The sequence below is a fragment of the Haliotis rufescens genome, unplaced genomic scaffold (assembly GCF_023055435.1).
Source record: "Haliotis rufescens isolate VD_foot unplaced genomic scaffold, xgHalRufe1.0.p SCAF_98, whole genome shotgun sequence".
Classification (NCBI taxonomy): domain Eukaryota; kingdom Metazoa; phylum Mollusca; class Gastropoda; order Lepetellida; family Haliotidae; genus Haliotis; species Haliotis rufescens.
Window position 1 is genome coordinate 418,037 of NW_025964392.1, and position 17,893 is coordinate 435,929.

General features: G+C 45.7%; 1 protein-coding gene across 2 annotated transcripts in view; it reads left to right on the forward strand.

The window, feature by feature from the left end:
* LOC124119956 (tyrosine-protein kinase RYK-like) overlaps positions 1 to 17,893 on the forward strand; it is a 136,704-nt gene that overhangs the window by 96,168 nt on the left and 22,643 nt on the right. Inside the window, exons 5-6 of one of the 2 annotated variants that reach the window (XM_048391773.1) lie at positions 14,713 to 14,778; positions 15,029 to 15,185. In XM_048391773.1, the coding sequence (XP_048247730.1) occupies positions 14,713 to 14,778; positions 15,029 to 15,185 (223 nt within the window). The remainder of the gene's footprint in view (positions 1 to 14,712; positions 14,779 to 15,028; positions 15,186 to 17,893) is intronic. The other variant, XM_048391774.1, reaches the window with a different exon arrangement.

The following is a 17,893-nucleotide window of genomic DNA, read 5'->3' on the forward strand; positions in this document are numbered from 1 at the left end:
TTTGATACCCAGGTTTAGCACAGGTCAAGTGTAATGGCCCCTTGCTCTTCAGCGGAGATAACCCTCACTACGACCTTCCCGGGGTGAGCTCAGGCTCTGTTAGGCTAAAAAAAATAATAGTCTTGGTTTTCAGGCACCGCCCACATCATCATAAAGTCTGCCGCATGTTTCGTATATATTTCCATTTTAAAGAAAACAAATATTACTAATTCCAAGTCCAACGGTAGCTAAATACAGTATTCCCGTATTTTCCTCATCAAGGAATACATTTATGTAGGGAGGCCCTTTCCCAGGTTGATTGTTCACAACTGTTTGTTTGGTTACATTCTTGCTGAACGACCAAAAGGAAAAAAGACACCTCCATCCCACACTATATTTTAAAAAAAACATTGCCCAAGAACCGATTATTTTATGTTTTTAAGCCTTAGCAAACGTTTAGGTTGTTACAATTTCTCACCAACACCAAGGAGGAGGAAGTATCCTGTTTGGGTAGTTTGTCATGGAATGGAACATCTGGGCCAAGTTGTCCGGGTGAACCACATCACGCTGCCACTGAAGAAACACTCCATCTAGACATGTCCCAGCCTGGAAGAGGCTACTCCTGAAGATCCAGGGTAGTTTGCCATGGAATGGAACATCTGGGCCAAGTTGTCCGGGTGAACCACATCATGCTGCCACTGAAGAAATACTCGCTCTAGACATGTCCCAGTCTGGAAGAGGCTCCTCCTGAAGATCCAGGGTAGAACAGGTCTTCAGCAACCCATGCTTGCTGTAAAAAGTAACTATGGTTGTTGTAAGAGGCGACTAATGGGATCGGGTAGTCAGGCTCATTGACTTGGTTGATGCATGTCATCGTATCCCAATTGTGTAGATCGATCCTCGTGATGTCAATTACTGGATTTTCTGGTCCAGACTCGATTTTCTACAGACCGCCGTCATATAGCTGGAATATTGCTGAGTGCGGCGTAAAACAACAAACCAACCAACCAGCCTGCCCCCTGTGGGTGTCTATGTACAACAAATCTTCATCAAGACCCATGGAGACACACATTCAAGGAATGGCATGGGCAATTGTGCCCGGATCCCATGTTGATGCAATTAGGACCAGTCCATGTAGCTGTATCAAAAATCTTGTACTATTCGGCATCTTTTTACGACACTGCTTATCAGCTGGGTTTACCGGGGAGATATAAATCTCCCTCATCAACCATGGGGAGGTACAAATCTCCCTCATCAACCACATCAAGTTCATGTTTAAAGGCACAGCCTACATCATATGGCCGTCGCAGATAAAATGAATGCTGTCAAGACTTGAACAGTTTGTAGTAACCGTGGTTTCTTGAACAGTTATTTAGCCCTGATAAGGAAATAATATTTGAAATAAATGTAGTCATGGTTATTTGGTATTTAATGTTTGTTATCCTTAAAGCTGAAAAGTGCAGTTTGGAATAGTTGGAAAGTTGACGAAGCTGGCTATGCTAGGGGCTGATGGGAAATGTGTGGAAGGACCTGCAACTTAATTCCAATCAGCTGCTCTGGGCCTGACCAAGAGAATATTAATGGGCCTGAGAGAAGAAACATGTATTCTAATCCCCATATCGGAAGGGATGTAAAAGACCGTGGCTGGCTTGAGGATGGTGGTTGTGCCAAACTCGTCTAATATTTCACGTGATTTATTTCAAGCTTGCCAAAGGTAGCCTTTTAATATTGCTGCTCTTGGCAGGTAAAAAATATGGCCGACAGATTCATTTGAATTTTAAACAGGTTATTTTTTACACGGCTCTGACTTGTAACCAAACTACAATTTGTAACTGTCAATCCAGCAACTTGTATAAATGCCCAAGCTTATAGCCACAGACTCAAATTACTGATTATCAGCTGATAATGCAGGGATGAGATGTGGTGGGAGATTCTATCACTGTCCTGGGGATGGTGGTCCATAACCATAGACTTGAGTAGAGGGTGTAGATGGGGCGGAGAGTGCTGGGGATGGTGGCTCCATAACCATAGACTTGAGTAGAGGGTGTAGATGGCTCCATAACCATAGACTTGAGTAGAGCGTGTAGATGGCTCCATAACCATAGACTTGAGTAGAGGGTGTAGATGGGTCCATAACCATAGACTTGAGTAGAGGGTGTAGATGGCTCCATAACCATAGACTTGAGTAGAGGGTGTAGATGGGTCCATAACCATAGACTTGAGTAGAGCGTGTAGATGGGTCCATAACCATAGACTTGAGTAGAGCGTGTAGATGGGTCCATAACCATAGACTTGAGTAGAGGGTGTAGATGGGTCCATAACCATAGACTTGAGTAGAGCGTGTAGATGGGTCCATAACCATAGACTTGAGTAGAGGGTGTAGATGGGTCCATAACCATAGACTTGAGTAGAGCGTGTAGATGGGTCCATAACCATAGACTTGAGTAGAGCGTGTAGATGGGGCGGAGAGTGCTGGGGATGGTGGCTCCATAACCATAGACTTGAGTAGAGGGTGTAGATGGGGGGAGACTGTTGTTGTGATGGCTCCATAACCATAGACTTGAGTAGAGGGTGTAGATGGCTCCATAACCATAGACTTGAGTAGAGGGTGTAGATGGCTCCATAACCATAGACTTGAGTAGAGCGTGTAGATGGCTCCATAACCATAGACTTGAGTAGAGGGTGTAGATGGGTCCATAACCATAGACTTGAGTAGAGCGTGTAGATGGGTCCATAACCAGAGACTTGAGTAGAGGGTGTAGATGGATCCATAACCATAGACTTGAGTAGAGGGTGTAGATGGGTCCATAACCATAGACTTGAGTAGAGCGTGTAGATGGGTCCATAACCATAGACTTGAGTAGAGGGTGTAGATGGGTCCATAACCATAGACTTGAGTAGAGCGTGTAGATGGGTCCATAACCATAGACTTGAGTAGAGCGTGTAGATGGGTCCATAACCATAGACTTGAGTAGAGCGTGTAGATGGGTCCATAACCATAGATTTGAGTAGAGGGTGTAGATGGGTCCATAACCATAGACTTGAGTAGAGGGTGTAGATGGGGGGAGACTGTTGTTGTGATGGCTCCATAACCATAGACTTGAGTAGAGGGTGTAGATGGCTCCATAACCATAGACTTGAGTAGAGGGTGTAGATGGCTCCATAACCATAGACTTGAGTAGAGCACGTAGATGGGTCCATAACCATAGACTTGAGTAGAGGGTGTAGATGGCTCCATAACCATAGACTTGAGTAGAGCGTGTAGATGGGTCCATAACCATAGACTTGAGTAGAGGGTGTAGATGGGTCCATAACCATAGACTTGAGTAGAGCGTGTAGATGGGTCCATAACCATAGACTTGAGTAGAGCGTGTAGATGGGTCCATAACCATAGACTTGAGTAGAGCGTGTAGATGGGTCCATAACCATAGACTTGAGTAGAGGGTGTAGATGGATCCATAACCATAGACTTGAGTAGAGGGTGTAGATGGGTCCATAACCATAGACTTGAGTAGAGCGTGTAGATGGATCCATAACCATAGACTTGAGTAGAGCGTGTAGATGGGTCCATAACCATAGACTTGAGTAGAGGGTGTAGATGGGTCCATAACCATAGACTTGAGTAGAGCGTGTAGATGGGTCCATAACCATAGACTTGAGTAGAGCGTGTAGATGGGTCCATAACCCTAGACTTGAGTAGAGCGTGTAGATGGGTCCATAACCATAGACTTGAGTAGAGCGTGTAGATGGGGCGGAGAGTGCTGGGGATGGTGGCTCCATAACCATAGACTTGAGTAGAGGGTGTAGATGGGGGGAGACTGTTGTTGTGATGGCTCCATAACCATAGACTTGAGTAGAGGGTGTAGATGGGTCCATAACCATAGACTTGAGTAGAGCGTGTAGATGGATCCATAACCATAGACTTGAGTAGAGGGTGTAGATGGGTCCATAACCATAGACTTGAGTAGAGGGTGTAGATGGATCCATAACCATAGACTTGAGTAGAGCGTGTAGATGGGTCCATAACCATAGACTTGAGTAGAGGGTGTAGATGGATCCATAACCATAGACTTGAGTAGAGGGTGTAGATGGGTCCATAACCATAGACTTGAGTAGAGCGTGTAGATGGGTCCATAACCATAGACTTGAGTAGAGGGTGTAGATGGGGCGGGGACTGTTGTGGTGATGGCTCCATAACCATAGACTTGAGTAGAGGGTGTAGATGGGGCAGAGACTCTCTCGCCCAACTCTCACTCACCGACCTACCCACTCACCTGTTCACTCACTCACTCGTTCATTCACTCCAAGCTCATTCTGTCATCCAACTCTCACTCACCGACCCTCCCACTCATTCACGCACTCACTCACCCACTCACTCACCCAACTCTCACTCACTCAATCCCTCGCTCACTCACTCACTCACTCGCTCCGTCCCTCGCTCACTCACTCAATCCATCCCTTGCTCACTCACTCACTTCATCCCTTGCTCACTCACTCACTTCATCCCTCGCTCACTTGCTCCATCCCTTGCTCACTCACTCACTCACTCACTCACTCACTTGCTCCATCCCTTGCTCACTCACTCACTTCATCCCTTGCTCACTCACTCACTTCATCCCTCACTCACTCACTCCATCCCTTGCTCACTCACTCACTTCATCCCTCGCTCACTTGCTCCATCCCTTGCTCACTCACTCACTCCATCCCTTGCTCACTCACTCACTTCATCCCTCACTCACTCACTCCATCCCTTGCTCACTCACTCACTTCATCCCTCACTCACTCACTCCATCCCTTGCTCACTCACTCACTTCATCCCTCACTCACTCACTTCATCCCTCGCTCACTTGCTCCATCCCTTGCTCACTCACTCACTTCATCCCTCACTCACTCACTCCATCCCTTGCTCACTTGCTCCATCCCTTGCTCACTCACTCACTCCATCCCTTGCTCACTCACTCACTCCATCCCTTGCTCACTCACTCACTTCATCCCTTGCTCACTCACTCACTTCATCCCTCACTCACTCACTCCATCCCTTGCTCACTCACTCACTTCATCCCTTGCTCACTCACTCACTTCATCCCTCACTCACTCACTCCATCCCTTGCTCACTTGCTCCATCCCTTGCTCACTCACTCACTCCATCCCTTGCTCACTCACTCACTCCATCCCTTGCTCACTCACTCACTTCATCCCTCACTCACTCACTCCATCCCTTGCTCACTTGCTCCATCCCTTGCTCACTCACTCACTCCATCCCTTGCTCACTCACTCACTTCATCCCTCACTCACTCACTCCATCCCTTGCTCACTTGCTCCATCCCTTGCTCACTCACTCACTCACTCCATCCCTTGCTCACTCACTCACTTCATCCCTCACTCACTCACTCCATCCCTTGCTCACTCACTCCATCCCTTGCTCACTCACTCACTTCATCCCTCACTCACTCACTCCATCCCTTGCTCACTCACTCACTTCATCCCTCACTCACTCACTCCATCCCTTGCTCACTTGCTCCATCCCTTGCTCACTCACTCACTCCATCCCTTGCTCACTCACTCACTCCATCCCTTGCTCACTTGCTCCATCCCTTGCTCACTTGCTCCATCCCTTGCTCACTCACTCCATCCCTTGCTCACTCACTCCATCCCTTGCTCACTTGCTCCATCCCTTGCTCACTCACTCCATCCCTTGCTCACTCACTCCATCCCTTGCTCACTCACTCCATCCCTTGCTCACTCACTCACTCCATCCCTTGCTCACTCACTCCATCCCTTGCTCACTCACTCCATCCCTTGCTCACTTGCTCCATCCCTTGCTCACTCACTCACTCCATCCCTTGCTCACTCACTCCATCCCTTGCTCACTCACTCACTTCATCCCTTGCTCACTCACTCACTCCATCCCTTGCTCACTCACTCACTTCATCCCTTGCTCACTCACTCACTCCATCCCTTGCTCACTTGCTCCATCCCTTGCTCACTCACTCACTTCATCCCTCACTCACTCACTTCATCCCTCACTCACTCACTCCATCCCTTGCTCACTCACTTGCTCCATCCCTTGCTCACTTGCTCCATCCCTTGCTCACTCACTCACTCCATCCCTTGCTCACTCACTCCATCCCTTGCTCACTTGCTCCATCCCTTGCTCACTCACTCACTCCATCCCTTGCTCACTCACTCCATCCCTTGCTCACTTGCTCCATCCCTTGCTCACTCACTCACTCCATCCCTTGCTCACTTGCTCCATCCCTTGCTCACTCACTCACTCCATCCCTTGCTCACTCACTCCATCCCTTGCTCACTTGCTCCATCCCTTGCTCACTCACTCACTCCATCCCTTGCTCACTCACTCACTCCATCCCTTGCTCACTCACTCACTCCATCCCTTGCTCACTCACTCCATCCCTTGCTCACTTGCTCCATCCCTTGCTCACTCACTCACTCCATCCCTTGCTCACTTGCTCCATCCCTTGCTCACTCACTCACTCCATCCCTTGCTCACTCACTCACTTCATCCCTTGCTCACTCACTCACTCCATCCCTTGCTCACTTGCTCCATCCCTTGCTCACTCACTCCATCCCTTGCTCACTCACTCCATCCCTTGCTCACTCACTCACTTCATCCCTTGCTCACTCACTCACTCCATCCCTTGCTCACTTGCTCCATCCCTTGCTCACTCACTCCATCCCTTGCTCACTCACTCAATCCATCCCTTGCTCACTTGCTCCATCCCTTGCTCACTCACTCACTCCATCCCTTGCTCACTTGCTCCATCCCTTGCTCACTCACTCACTCCATCCCTTGCTCACTCACTCCATCCCTTGCTCACTCACTCAATCCATCCCTTGCTCACTTGCTCCATCCCTTGCTCACTCACTCACTCCATCCCTTGCTCACTTGCTCCATCCCTTGCTCACTCACTCACTCCATCCCTTGCTCACTTGCTCCATCCCTTGCTCACTCACTCCATCCCTTGCTCACTCACTCCATCCCTTGCTCACTCACTCAATCCATCCCTTGCTCACTCACTCACTCCATCCCTTGCTCACTCACTCAATCCATCCCTTGCTCACTCACTCACTCCATCCCTTGCTCACTTGCTCCATCCCTTGCTCACTCACTCACTCAATCCATCCCTTGCTCACTCACTCACTCAATCCATCCCTTGCTCACTCACTCACTCCATCCCTTGCTCACTCACTCCATCCCTTGCTCACTCACTCCATCCCTTGCTCACTCACTCACTCCATCCCTTGCTCACTCACTCCATCCCTTGCTCACTCACTCCATCCCTTGCTCACTCACTCACTTCATCCCTTGCTCACTTGCTCCATCCCTTGCTCACTCACTCACTTCATCCCTCACTCACTCACTTCATCCCTTGCTCACTCACTCCATCCCTTGCTCACTCACTCACTTCATCCCTTGCTCACTTGCTCCATCCCTTGCTCACTCACTCACTCCATCCCTTGCTCACTCACTCACTTCATCCCTTGCTCACTCACTCACTTCATCCCTCACTCACTCACTCCATCCCTTGCTCACTCACTCACTCCATCCCTTGCTCACTCACTCACTCCATCCCTTGCTCACTCACTCACTTCATCCCTCACTCACTCACTCCATCCCTTGCTCACTTGCTCACTTCATCCCTCACTCACTCAATCCATCCCTTGCTCACTCACTCACTCCATCCCTTGCTCACTCACTCACTTCATCCCTCACTCACTCACTCCATCCCTTGCTCACTCACTCACTTCATCCCTCACTCACTCACTCCATCCCTTGCTCACTCACTCACTTCATCCCTCACTCACTCACTCCATCCCTTGCTCACTCACTCACTTCATCCCTCACTCACTCACTTCATCCCTCGCTCACTTGCTCCATCCCTTGCTCACTTACTCACTCACCTATCTCTCACCCATTTCTCACTCTCTCTCTCTCACTCACTCACCAAACTCTCACTCGCTCCATCCCTCACCAACTCACTTGCTCACTCACTCACTCCATCCCTTGCTCACTTGCTCCATCCCTTGCTCACTCACTCCATCCCTTGCTCACTCACTCACTCCATCCCTCACCAACTCACTTGCTCACTCACTCACCCAACACCCACTCACCCAACTCTCACTCACTCTCGCTCGCTCACTCACGCACCCAACACTCACTCACCCAACTCTCACTCACTCTCGCTCGCTCACTCACTCACCCAACTCTCACTCACTCACCCACCCAACTCTCACTCTCTCCATCCCTCACCAACTCACTTTCTCACTCACTCACCCAACACTCACTCACCCAACTCTCACTCACTCTCGCTCGCTCACTCACTCACCCAACTCTCACTCACTCACCCACCCAACTCTCACTCTCTCCATCCCTCACCAACTCACTTTCTCACTCACTCACCCAACACTCACTCACTCACCCACCCAACTCTCACTCTCTCCATCCCTCGCTCACTCACTCACTCACCCAACTCACTCGCTCCATCCCTCACTCACTCACTCACTCACTCACTCACTCACTCTCTCCATCCCTCGCTCACTCACTCACTCACCCAACTCACTCGCTCAGTCCCTCACTCACTCTCACTCACTCACTCACTCAACTCTCACTCACTCACTCACTCAACTTTCACTCACTCCATCCCTCACCAACTCACTCACTTGCTCACTCACTCAACAATCTCTCCCTCACTCACTTGCTCACCAATCTCTCACTCACTCACTTGCTCACTCACCCAACAATCTCTCACTCACTCACTCAACAATCTCACTCACTCACTTGCTCACTTGCTCAACAATCTCTCACTCACTCACTTGCTCACTCACCCAACAATCTCTCACTCACTTGCTCACTTGCTCAACAATCTCTCACTCACTCACTTGCTCACTCACTCACTCAACAATCTCTCACTCACTCACTCAACAATCTCTTACTCACTCACTTGCTCACTTGCTCAACAATCTCTCACTCACTCACTTGCTCACTTGCTCCAATACTCACTCACCCATCTCTCACTCACTCACTGACTCACCCAACACTCACTCACTCACTCTGAAGCTATGATTGAAAGCATCTCCTAAAAATACTTGACAGGAGTATCATTTGTTTTGCAAAGGGTAACAAGTACGTCCTCGTAGGTCTGTATCATTCCAACATCCGTCAGACTTTCAAATGGCTATTTTCTTCCCATCAGAAACTGTCGACATAATATGACATGAAGGAGGGAGTAAGTTTGTATATTTTTTATTTTGTTTTCAAAGTTCAAAGTCAATTCTACACATGTACTTAATAGCCCACAGTTCTGCATCAACGCTGTTTGAATAAATGGGTCTGACAACTCATCTGATAATTCTGACAACAGCTTTCTGCTGTCAGAAATGTTCTTCTGTGGGGAAAGTTGGTAGTTTTTAGCTCACCTCTCATGCCTCAGCTTGTTTGATTTTAGGGGGGACAAAGTTTGTGCTTTTTAGCTCACCCATCAAGGCCCTTGCTTGTCTGATGTGGGGGACGAATTTTGTAGTTTTTAGCCCCCTACTTGTCTGATTTTGGGAGAAAGTTTGTAGTTTTTAGCTCAACTGTCACCCCCCCTGCTTGTCTGATGTGGGGGACGAATTTTGTAGTTTTTAGCCCCCTACTTGTCTGGTTTTGGGAGAAAGTTTGTAGTTTTTAGCTCAACTGTCACACCCCCTGCTTGTCTGATTTTGGGAGAAAGTTTGTAGTTTTTAGCTTACCCATCAAGCCCCTTGCTTGTCTGATGTGGGGGAGAAAGTTTGTAGTTTTTAGCTCACCTGTCACGCCCCCTGCTGGTCTGATTTTGGGAGAAAGTTTTTAGTTTTTAGCTTACCCATCAAGCCCCTTGCTTGTCTGATGTGTTTGACAAAGTTTCAAATTTTTAGCTCACCTGTCACGCCCCCTGGTTGTCTTGATTTGGGGGAGAAAGTTTGTAGTTTTTAGCTCCCCCATCAAGCCCACTGCTTGTCTGATTTTGGGAGAAAGTTTGTAGTTTTTTAGCTCACCCATCAAGCCCCCTGCTTGTCTGATGTGGGGGAGAAAGTTTGTAGTTTTTAGCTCACCTGTCACACCCCCTGCTTGTCTGATGTGGGGGAGAAAGTTTGTAGTTTTTAGCTCACCTGTCACACCCCCTGCTTGTCTGAGGTGGGGGAGAAAGTTTGTAGTTTTTAGCTCACCTGTCACACCCCCTGCTTGTCTGATGTGGGGGAGAAAGTTTGTAGTTTTTAGCTCACCTGTCACACCCCCTGCTTGTCTGATGTGGGGGAGAAAGTTTGTAGTTTTTAGCTCACCTGTCACACCCCCTGCTTGTCTGATGTGGGGGAGAAAGTTTGTAGTTTTTAGCTCACCTGTCACACCCCCTGCTTGTCTGATGTGGGGGAGAAAGTTTGTAGTTTTTAGCTCACCTGTCACACCCCCTGCTTGTCTGATGTGGGGGAGAAAGTTTGTAGTTTTTAGCTCACCTGTCACACCCCCTGCTTGTCTGATGTGGGGGAGAAAGTTTGTAGTTTTTAGCTCACCTGTCACACCCCCTGCTTGTCTGATGTGGGGGAGAAAGTTTGTAGTTTTTAGCTCACCTGTCACACCCCCTGCTGGTCTGATGTGGGCTGAAGATAACTGCCCGTGGGAGTCCTAATTATGTTGAAATGGTTTAAATGTTGTGTTTTATGGATACAGAGCTTTAGCGATTTAGCTTACGGATCATGTTTCGTAATATTCACAGCATTGTGCATTGCATAATGTTTGTCATTCAGATGTTTTGTAATTTATTAATTTTAGGAAAATGACATGCCAGCTTTAAAATTTTGCATAAATTTAGAAGAAAAAGTGTGAAGTCCGGTTTCTTTGTCTTGAATCAGCCGATATTGAATAAAATTGAAAGTGACGAAAGGTTTCATCTGGAGTTAAAGACTGTGGGTAATGGGTGGCCATCACGACAGCTCCAGCAGGCCTCCTGCTATCAATATTGATAATATCTTAATTATCCCATCAGATGAAGTAGAATTAAAGCTTGCCTTAAATGTCTAGACAAACATGGATCCGCCATGATTCAGTGTGGAAATATGTCTCTCCCCCCCCCTAATCAAAAATCCGCTACAGATATTTTCATATTTCATTTCACAATTTTAATTACATTTTAATCTTGGCATCTCATGAATAACGTACATCAAGATTATCTGAAAGCATCTGTAAAAGTCTTAATTACGCATTAACCCGAGCATGTGGTCTCACATTTGCATACTTCAGTAATGCACAAAGGCAGAATGTTTAAGCATATTACAAGCTGAAGCAATATTGGTTTATTGTATTAGCCAGACTGGACACAATCCAAGCTTGCTCTGGTATTTATTAGTGGAAATGGTCAACGATGATATTAGATGACAATAAAGAAAAGCATACTGTTTGAGTTAGAAGGATGTCTTGTTTCCTTTGTGATTAAATAGAATAATCTGTATTTTCTTGAGTATAGTGCACACTTTTTTTTCCATAAAATACAGCTGTGTAGAAGGGTGTGTGCATTATACACGCAATAATGAGTTTTGATGGGTTTTTTTCCCCTAACAGAAAGACATTACCATGAGCATGTAACACCGGAAATATGTCAACAAATCCATACTGATGTATGCAAAATAATCATGTAATTACACTGTCTGGCTATAAAAAGTGTTTTTTGTATATCTGGACTTATGTTTGTAACTTATTTCATTAATTTTATTCAAAATTCCTTTTAATATTGCTTTAATTAATTTCGGGAAAAACAGTATTACCTGCAGTGGCTGTGGGGAAGAACTTGTTCTCAGTGCTCCATGTCTGCTGTGACAGGAGGACTAAGAACTTGAATGGATCCTTCATCTGGATGTTGCCACAGAAACAGGGTAGAAGTGAACTGTACCTGCATAATGTAGAAAGCAGCACTCTGATCTGACCTGATTTGCAGATTTGTACAGGTCCTGTAAAGCCAGCACTAGATGGTGTGACAGTGTTCGGTCCTTGTAACAGGGTACTTATAACAGTCACACTGAAGCCCTCATTGCCAACTTGATCAATGAGATGCCAGAGTTTAAGCAAGGAAATTCTTCATGGACATCGAATGGCTTAAAAGAAATGCTGCAATAATGTAACGAAACTACCCACAGCAAGCAGCACACCCTGAGGTGGTGGTCAGATGGCAATGAAGCTGCCCACAGCAAGCAGCACACCATGAGGTGGTGGTCAGCAATATCCTGTCTGTCATGAGACATGTGAATGTAGAGTAAAACTGGGAGCTCTGTTTGGAAATAACTGAAGTCATACTCTTGTTGGGATAAGCATATGCTGTGAAGAAGGAGAAGATCTCCTCGTCTGTGCACCTGGGAGTTCCACGTGGAGTATTCCCGAAACTAGGCATCAGATAGTGGGGAAGTCACTGGGGGCTTATGGAGTATACCCGACACTAGGCATCAGATAGTGGGGAAGTCACTGGGTGTTTATGGAGTATACCCGACACTAGGCATCAGATAGTGGGGAAGTCACTGGGTGTTTATGGAGTATACCCGACACTAGGCATCAGATAGTGGAGAAGTCACTTGGTGTTTATGGAGTATACCCGACACTAGGCATCAGATAGTGGGGAAGTCACTGGGTGTTTATGGAGTATACCCGACACTAGGCATCAGATAGTGGAGAAGTCACTTGGTGTTTATGGAGTATACCCGACACTAGGCATCAGATAGTGGGGAAGTCGCTGGGTGTTTATGGAGTATACCCGACACTAGGCCTCAGATAGTGGGGAAGTCACTGGGTGTTTATGGAGTATACCCGACACTAGGCATCAGATAGTGGGGAAGTCACTTGGTGTTTATGGAGTATACCCGACACTAGGCATCAGATAGTGGGGAAGTCACTGGTTGTTTATGGAGTATACCCAACACTAGGCCTCAGATAGTGGGGAAGTCACTGGGTGTTTATGGAGTATACCCGACACTAGGCATCAGATAGTGGGGAAGTCACTGGTTGTTTATGGAGTATACCCAACACTAGGCATCAGATAGTGGAGAAGTCACTTGGTGTTTATGGAGTATACCCGACACTAGGCATCAGATAGTGGGGAAGTCGCTGGGTGTTTATGGAGTATACCCGACACTAGGCCTCAGATAGTGGGGAAGTCACTGGGTGTTTATGGAGTATACCCGACACTAGGCATCAGATAGTGGGGAAGTCACTTGGTGTTTATGGAGTATACCCGACACTAGGCATCAGATAGTGGGGAAGTCACTGGTTGTTTATGGAGTATACCCAACACTAGGCATCAGATAGTGGGGAAGTCACTGGGTGTTTATGGAGTATACCCGACACTAGGCATCAGATAGTGGGGAAGTCACTGGTTGTTTATGGAGTATACCCAACACTAGGCATCAGATAGTGGGGAAGTCACTGGGTGTTTATGGAGTATACCCGACACTAGGCATCAGATAGTGGGGAAGTCACTTGGTGTTTATGGAGTATACCCAACACTAGGCATCAGATAGTGGGGAAGTCACTGGGTGTTTATGGAGTATACCCGACACTAGGCATCAGATAGTGGGGAAGTCACTTGGTGTTTAGGATTCTGAATGCTTGGTTATGTTTGTAGATTGATTTTTTTTCTACTCGACCATAAAGCTTTTAAAAAGAACCAGTAATCAATATTTCACAATTTGAAAAATCTGTTTCAGTTCAAGCAGCAGAAACACCGATTTTCCACATGCTTAAATTCAATAGGAATTTAATTGATTGATGCTGGCTTGAGGGAATTTTATATTTGAATATGGCTCCTGGTTCATTCTGTACTGAAGGACACCACGCTTACACTATATGCATAATCAGGCTGAAAGAGTTATGGACGCAGAGACCCACACTGACGTTAAAGTGGACGAAACATCCATTTTCAATTGTCAGCTTTCTCTGATGGAATTGCTCATTATGTTTGTCATCCATCCTTTGTGATGGAAATTTTATGTTAAACATGCTGATGAGTTTGATGTTCATCCTTTACAAGTGTGTTTCCCTGCTGCATGACCTGTGCCCGAACAAAACAAATATATCTATAGATGGAGACACTGTAGGTACTAGCTGGAGTTCCGTGTTTGATGGGACTTTGTTTTTGAACAAGATGTGGCCTGGAATAAAATTTACTGGTACTCTCTGAGCTATTTTTGTTGTTAATTTGAATTTAAGTATAATAGAAAGAAGAATCTATATTTTCTTAAGTTTCAGTTTCCGAAATCAAGACTTGCCAAGGCATTGTAGACCTGTTTAGGAATTTTGCAGTATTTTTGTTTCAGGGTGTGTGTGAGAGGCTAGAAATAAGCTGATTAGTCTGGATACCATCTTCTGTGTTGGCCATGTTTGAAAGTCACGAGTCTGAAAGCACACTGTGGCTGTTGTGTTGGTGTATTGTACAGTGTGGTAGCTTGGGTAGTCCTGCACCATGGCTGTGGAATATATTTATTTTATGAAAAATAAATAAATCTAGAAACGCATACAAAAGCAAGTCTAGCCAGCTCAAGCTAGCTCTATTCCACAGCATAGGGAATTTTTTTATATTTTTAGAGTCAAGAAGGATTTTGTGTAATATAAGATTTCAGAGACTAAATGTTAGTCTTTAGCTTGGGTTGATGGTCAGGCTCACCAGTTGTTTGAGTGTGTGACATGAGTATTTCAGTTCCATCTTCTACTTCCAGTGACCGATGGCGCCTATGTCCGAGACTACCCGTTTACTCAGGGTGAAGAGGACTATGTGGAAGCAGGTGAGGAGTTGTCTCCCTTTAACACCCCTGTTTTTCAAATGAAGAGAGCGACCTGAATGCATGATGTTTAGATTCCTCTCATGTAAATTCTTCACAAGATGGAGCTGATTAACTGTTCAATCCTTCAGGACAAGCACACTTGATCAAAGCAGTGGTTGTTCAGATCCCAGCAATGAGACGCGGTTCTGCAGATTTTCATAGCCATGTTCTACTTTTCCCTTCTTGACAGACGGTTTGATTGTCTTTTCAGAGGATCGAGTTGGCAGCCTGACGACATCGACACATATTTTCTACATAGCTGTGGGATGTGCGTGTGCAATTATTCTCCTGATTGCGTTAGCGGTGGCAGTTTACTACCTTAATTCACAGAAGAGCAATGACAGGTACACTAAAAGGATGAACTATTAGTAAGTAAAATTCTGATGGGTGCGTGTTTGTGTCTGTGATGTCACGTCATGATTGCGTCATTACTAACACTCCCCGTCTGGCGGAGCATCATTTGTAAGTAGTCCTGCTGCGGGGATTTCCTCTCATTAAAACCTCCAATCGAAAATTGATAGAAACACTTTTAAGAGAAAGAAAAACAAAATTGAATTTTCTTTTCAATATTCAAGTTTCATTTCAAATATAACAAATGTTTGGCTGAAAAGAAACAACAACATTATTGTTGAATCTGTTTTCCTTTGTTTGTTTTTTTAACCCCTGGCATCGTTTCAAATTCAAATCTTGAAAAAAGGAAATTTGTAATCAACATAGTTTGAGAAAAGTAAAGAAAATCCAATCAAATTTTCGAAAAATCATGTCTAATTTGCATGTCATTTCAATTCCTTCATGAACAAAAAATGAATTACATTTTTTAAAGACGTGCTATTTGTCATGCATGCCCATTACTATGGTAATGACATGTTTAAGCCTTCCAGGTTTCAATTCCAATATTAAAGTAATTGTCACATTTCTTAATGCTTCATGACAAGCATGGCAATAATTTTTGAAGAGAATGCCAGTGTTGTAATTAAACGTCATTCAGTGTTTAGAAATTCATGGAGAAAATATTCTAAAAAGGTTTAATTACAAGAAATCCCTGCAAAGCTAACATTTCATTGATGTGTTGACTTGAGTGGCATGCTACACTAACACTCTCTCATCGGAAGCATTGGTTGTCATGGTGATACGTACACAAGACTAGCTACAATATACAGGAATCAGAACTGTTATGCTATAGGATAAACAGATATACATTGTCAGGAAGGAAAGAGATGTTTGTTATTGAACTGAATAATTGGGATGGACACAAGCATGGACAGGACGTGAGAACTTATTGCTCAAAAATTGAAATATGGCAGACAGTGAAGCCATGGTTACTACTTGTATGCTAGTCTTTAACCTTTTTTTTCCCAAACACTGTTCAGTGCTTACAAACACTGCTATTGACCAATGACACTTATATGTCAGCAACTTTCTGCTGGTGTGACACAGAATCTTCTGCTGGTGTGACACAGACATGACGAGGGGGCACAGGTGGCCCAGTCGTCTAAGGCGCCGCGAGTTTCGCTGTGCAGAGTTGCGTCCCATGGGCACGCCAGAAACCTATGATTGTGGGTTCGAATCCCGGTTCGCCCTGATTATGTTTCTAGGTTTGTCAGAACCATACCCGTGCTCGTGGGTTTCACCGAAGAGGTAAACGTCTGAGACCTGCATCACTTCGGGCTTTCCTCCCACATTAAGCTGACACGCCCTGATATGACTGGAATACTGTTAAAAGCGGCGTTAAACCCAACTCACTCACTTACTCACTCTAAGACATGATGAGGAACTATGAACAATGGAGTACGGAATAGTTTGATTTGACCAAACCTTCAGCTTCTACTTTTGACATATATTTGCAAAAAACTTAAGGTTTTATCAGCTCAGTTTGTAAACATCTCCAATTGGATTTATTTCACTCAGATCTCAGAGAGTTTAATCTGAATTGTGAAATGGTCTTAAACATCCTGAAACAAAAGGAGTTGTCTGGTAGACAGTTTGATGTAGCAGGGGTTACGCTTAACCACTGCCTCAGCCAAGATGAGTTAATTGAGTTGAATTCATTGCTAGTATTGGACCATGATTCAGTTGTCTGTGTTTTAACTACACAGATGCGGATCCAGTGTTATTAAAAGGGAGGGGTCCCAAACATTCTCTCAGATAGTTTACTCCCTCCAACTTACTCCCTGGATCTGCCTGTGGTACATACATGGATCTGCCTGTGGTACATACATGGATCTGCCTGTGGTACATACATGGATCTGCCTGTTGTACATACATGGATCTGCCTGTGGTACATACATGGATCTGCCTGTTGTACATACATGGATCTGCCTGTGGTACATACATGGATCTGCTTGTGGTACATACATGGGTCTGCTTGTGGTACATACATGGATCTGCCTGTGGTACATACATGGATCTGCCTGTGGTACATACATGGATCTGCCTGTTGTACATACATGGATCTGCCTGTGGTACATACATGGATCTGCCTGTGGTACACACATGGATCTGTCTGTGGTACATACATGGATCTGCCTGTGGTACACACATGGATCTGCCTGTGGTACACCATGGATCTGCCTGTGGTACATACATGGATCTGCCTGTGGTACATACATGGATCTGCTTGTGGTACATACATGGATCTGCCTGTGGTACACACATGGATCTGTCTGTGGTACATACATGGATCTGCCTGTGGTACACACATGGATCTGCCTGTGGTACACCATGGATCTGCCTGGGGTACATACATGGATCTGCCTGTGGTACATACATGGATCTGCTTGTGGTACATACATGGATCTGCCTGTGGTAGACACATGGATCTGCCTGTTGTACATACATGGATCTGCCTGTGGTACATACATGGATCTGCCTGTGGTACACAAATGGATCTGCCTGTGGTACAGACATGGATCTGCCTGTGGTACATACATGGATCTGCCTGTGGTACATACATGGATCTGCCTGTGGTACATACATGGATCTGCCTGTGGTACATACATGGGTCTGCTTGTGGTACATACATGGATCTGCCTGTGGTACATACATGGATCTGCCTGTGGTACATACATGGATCCGC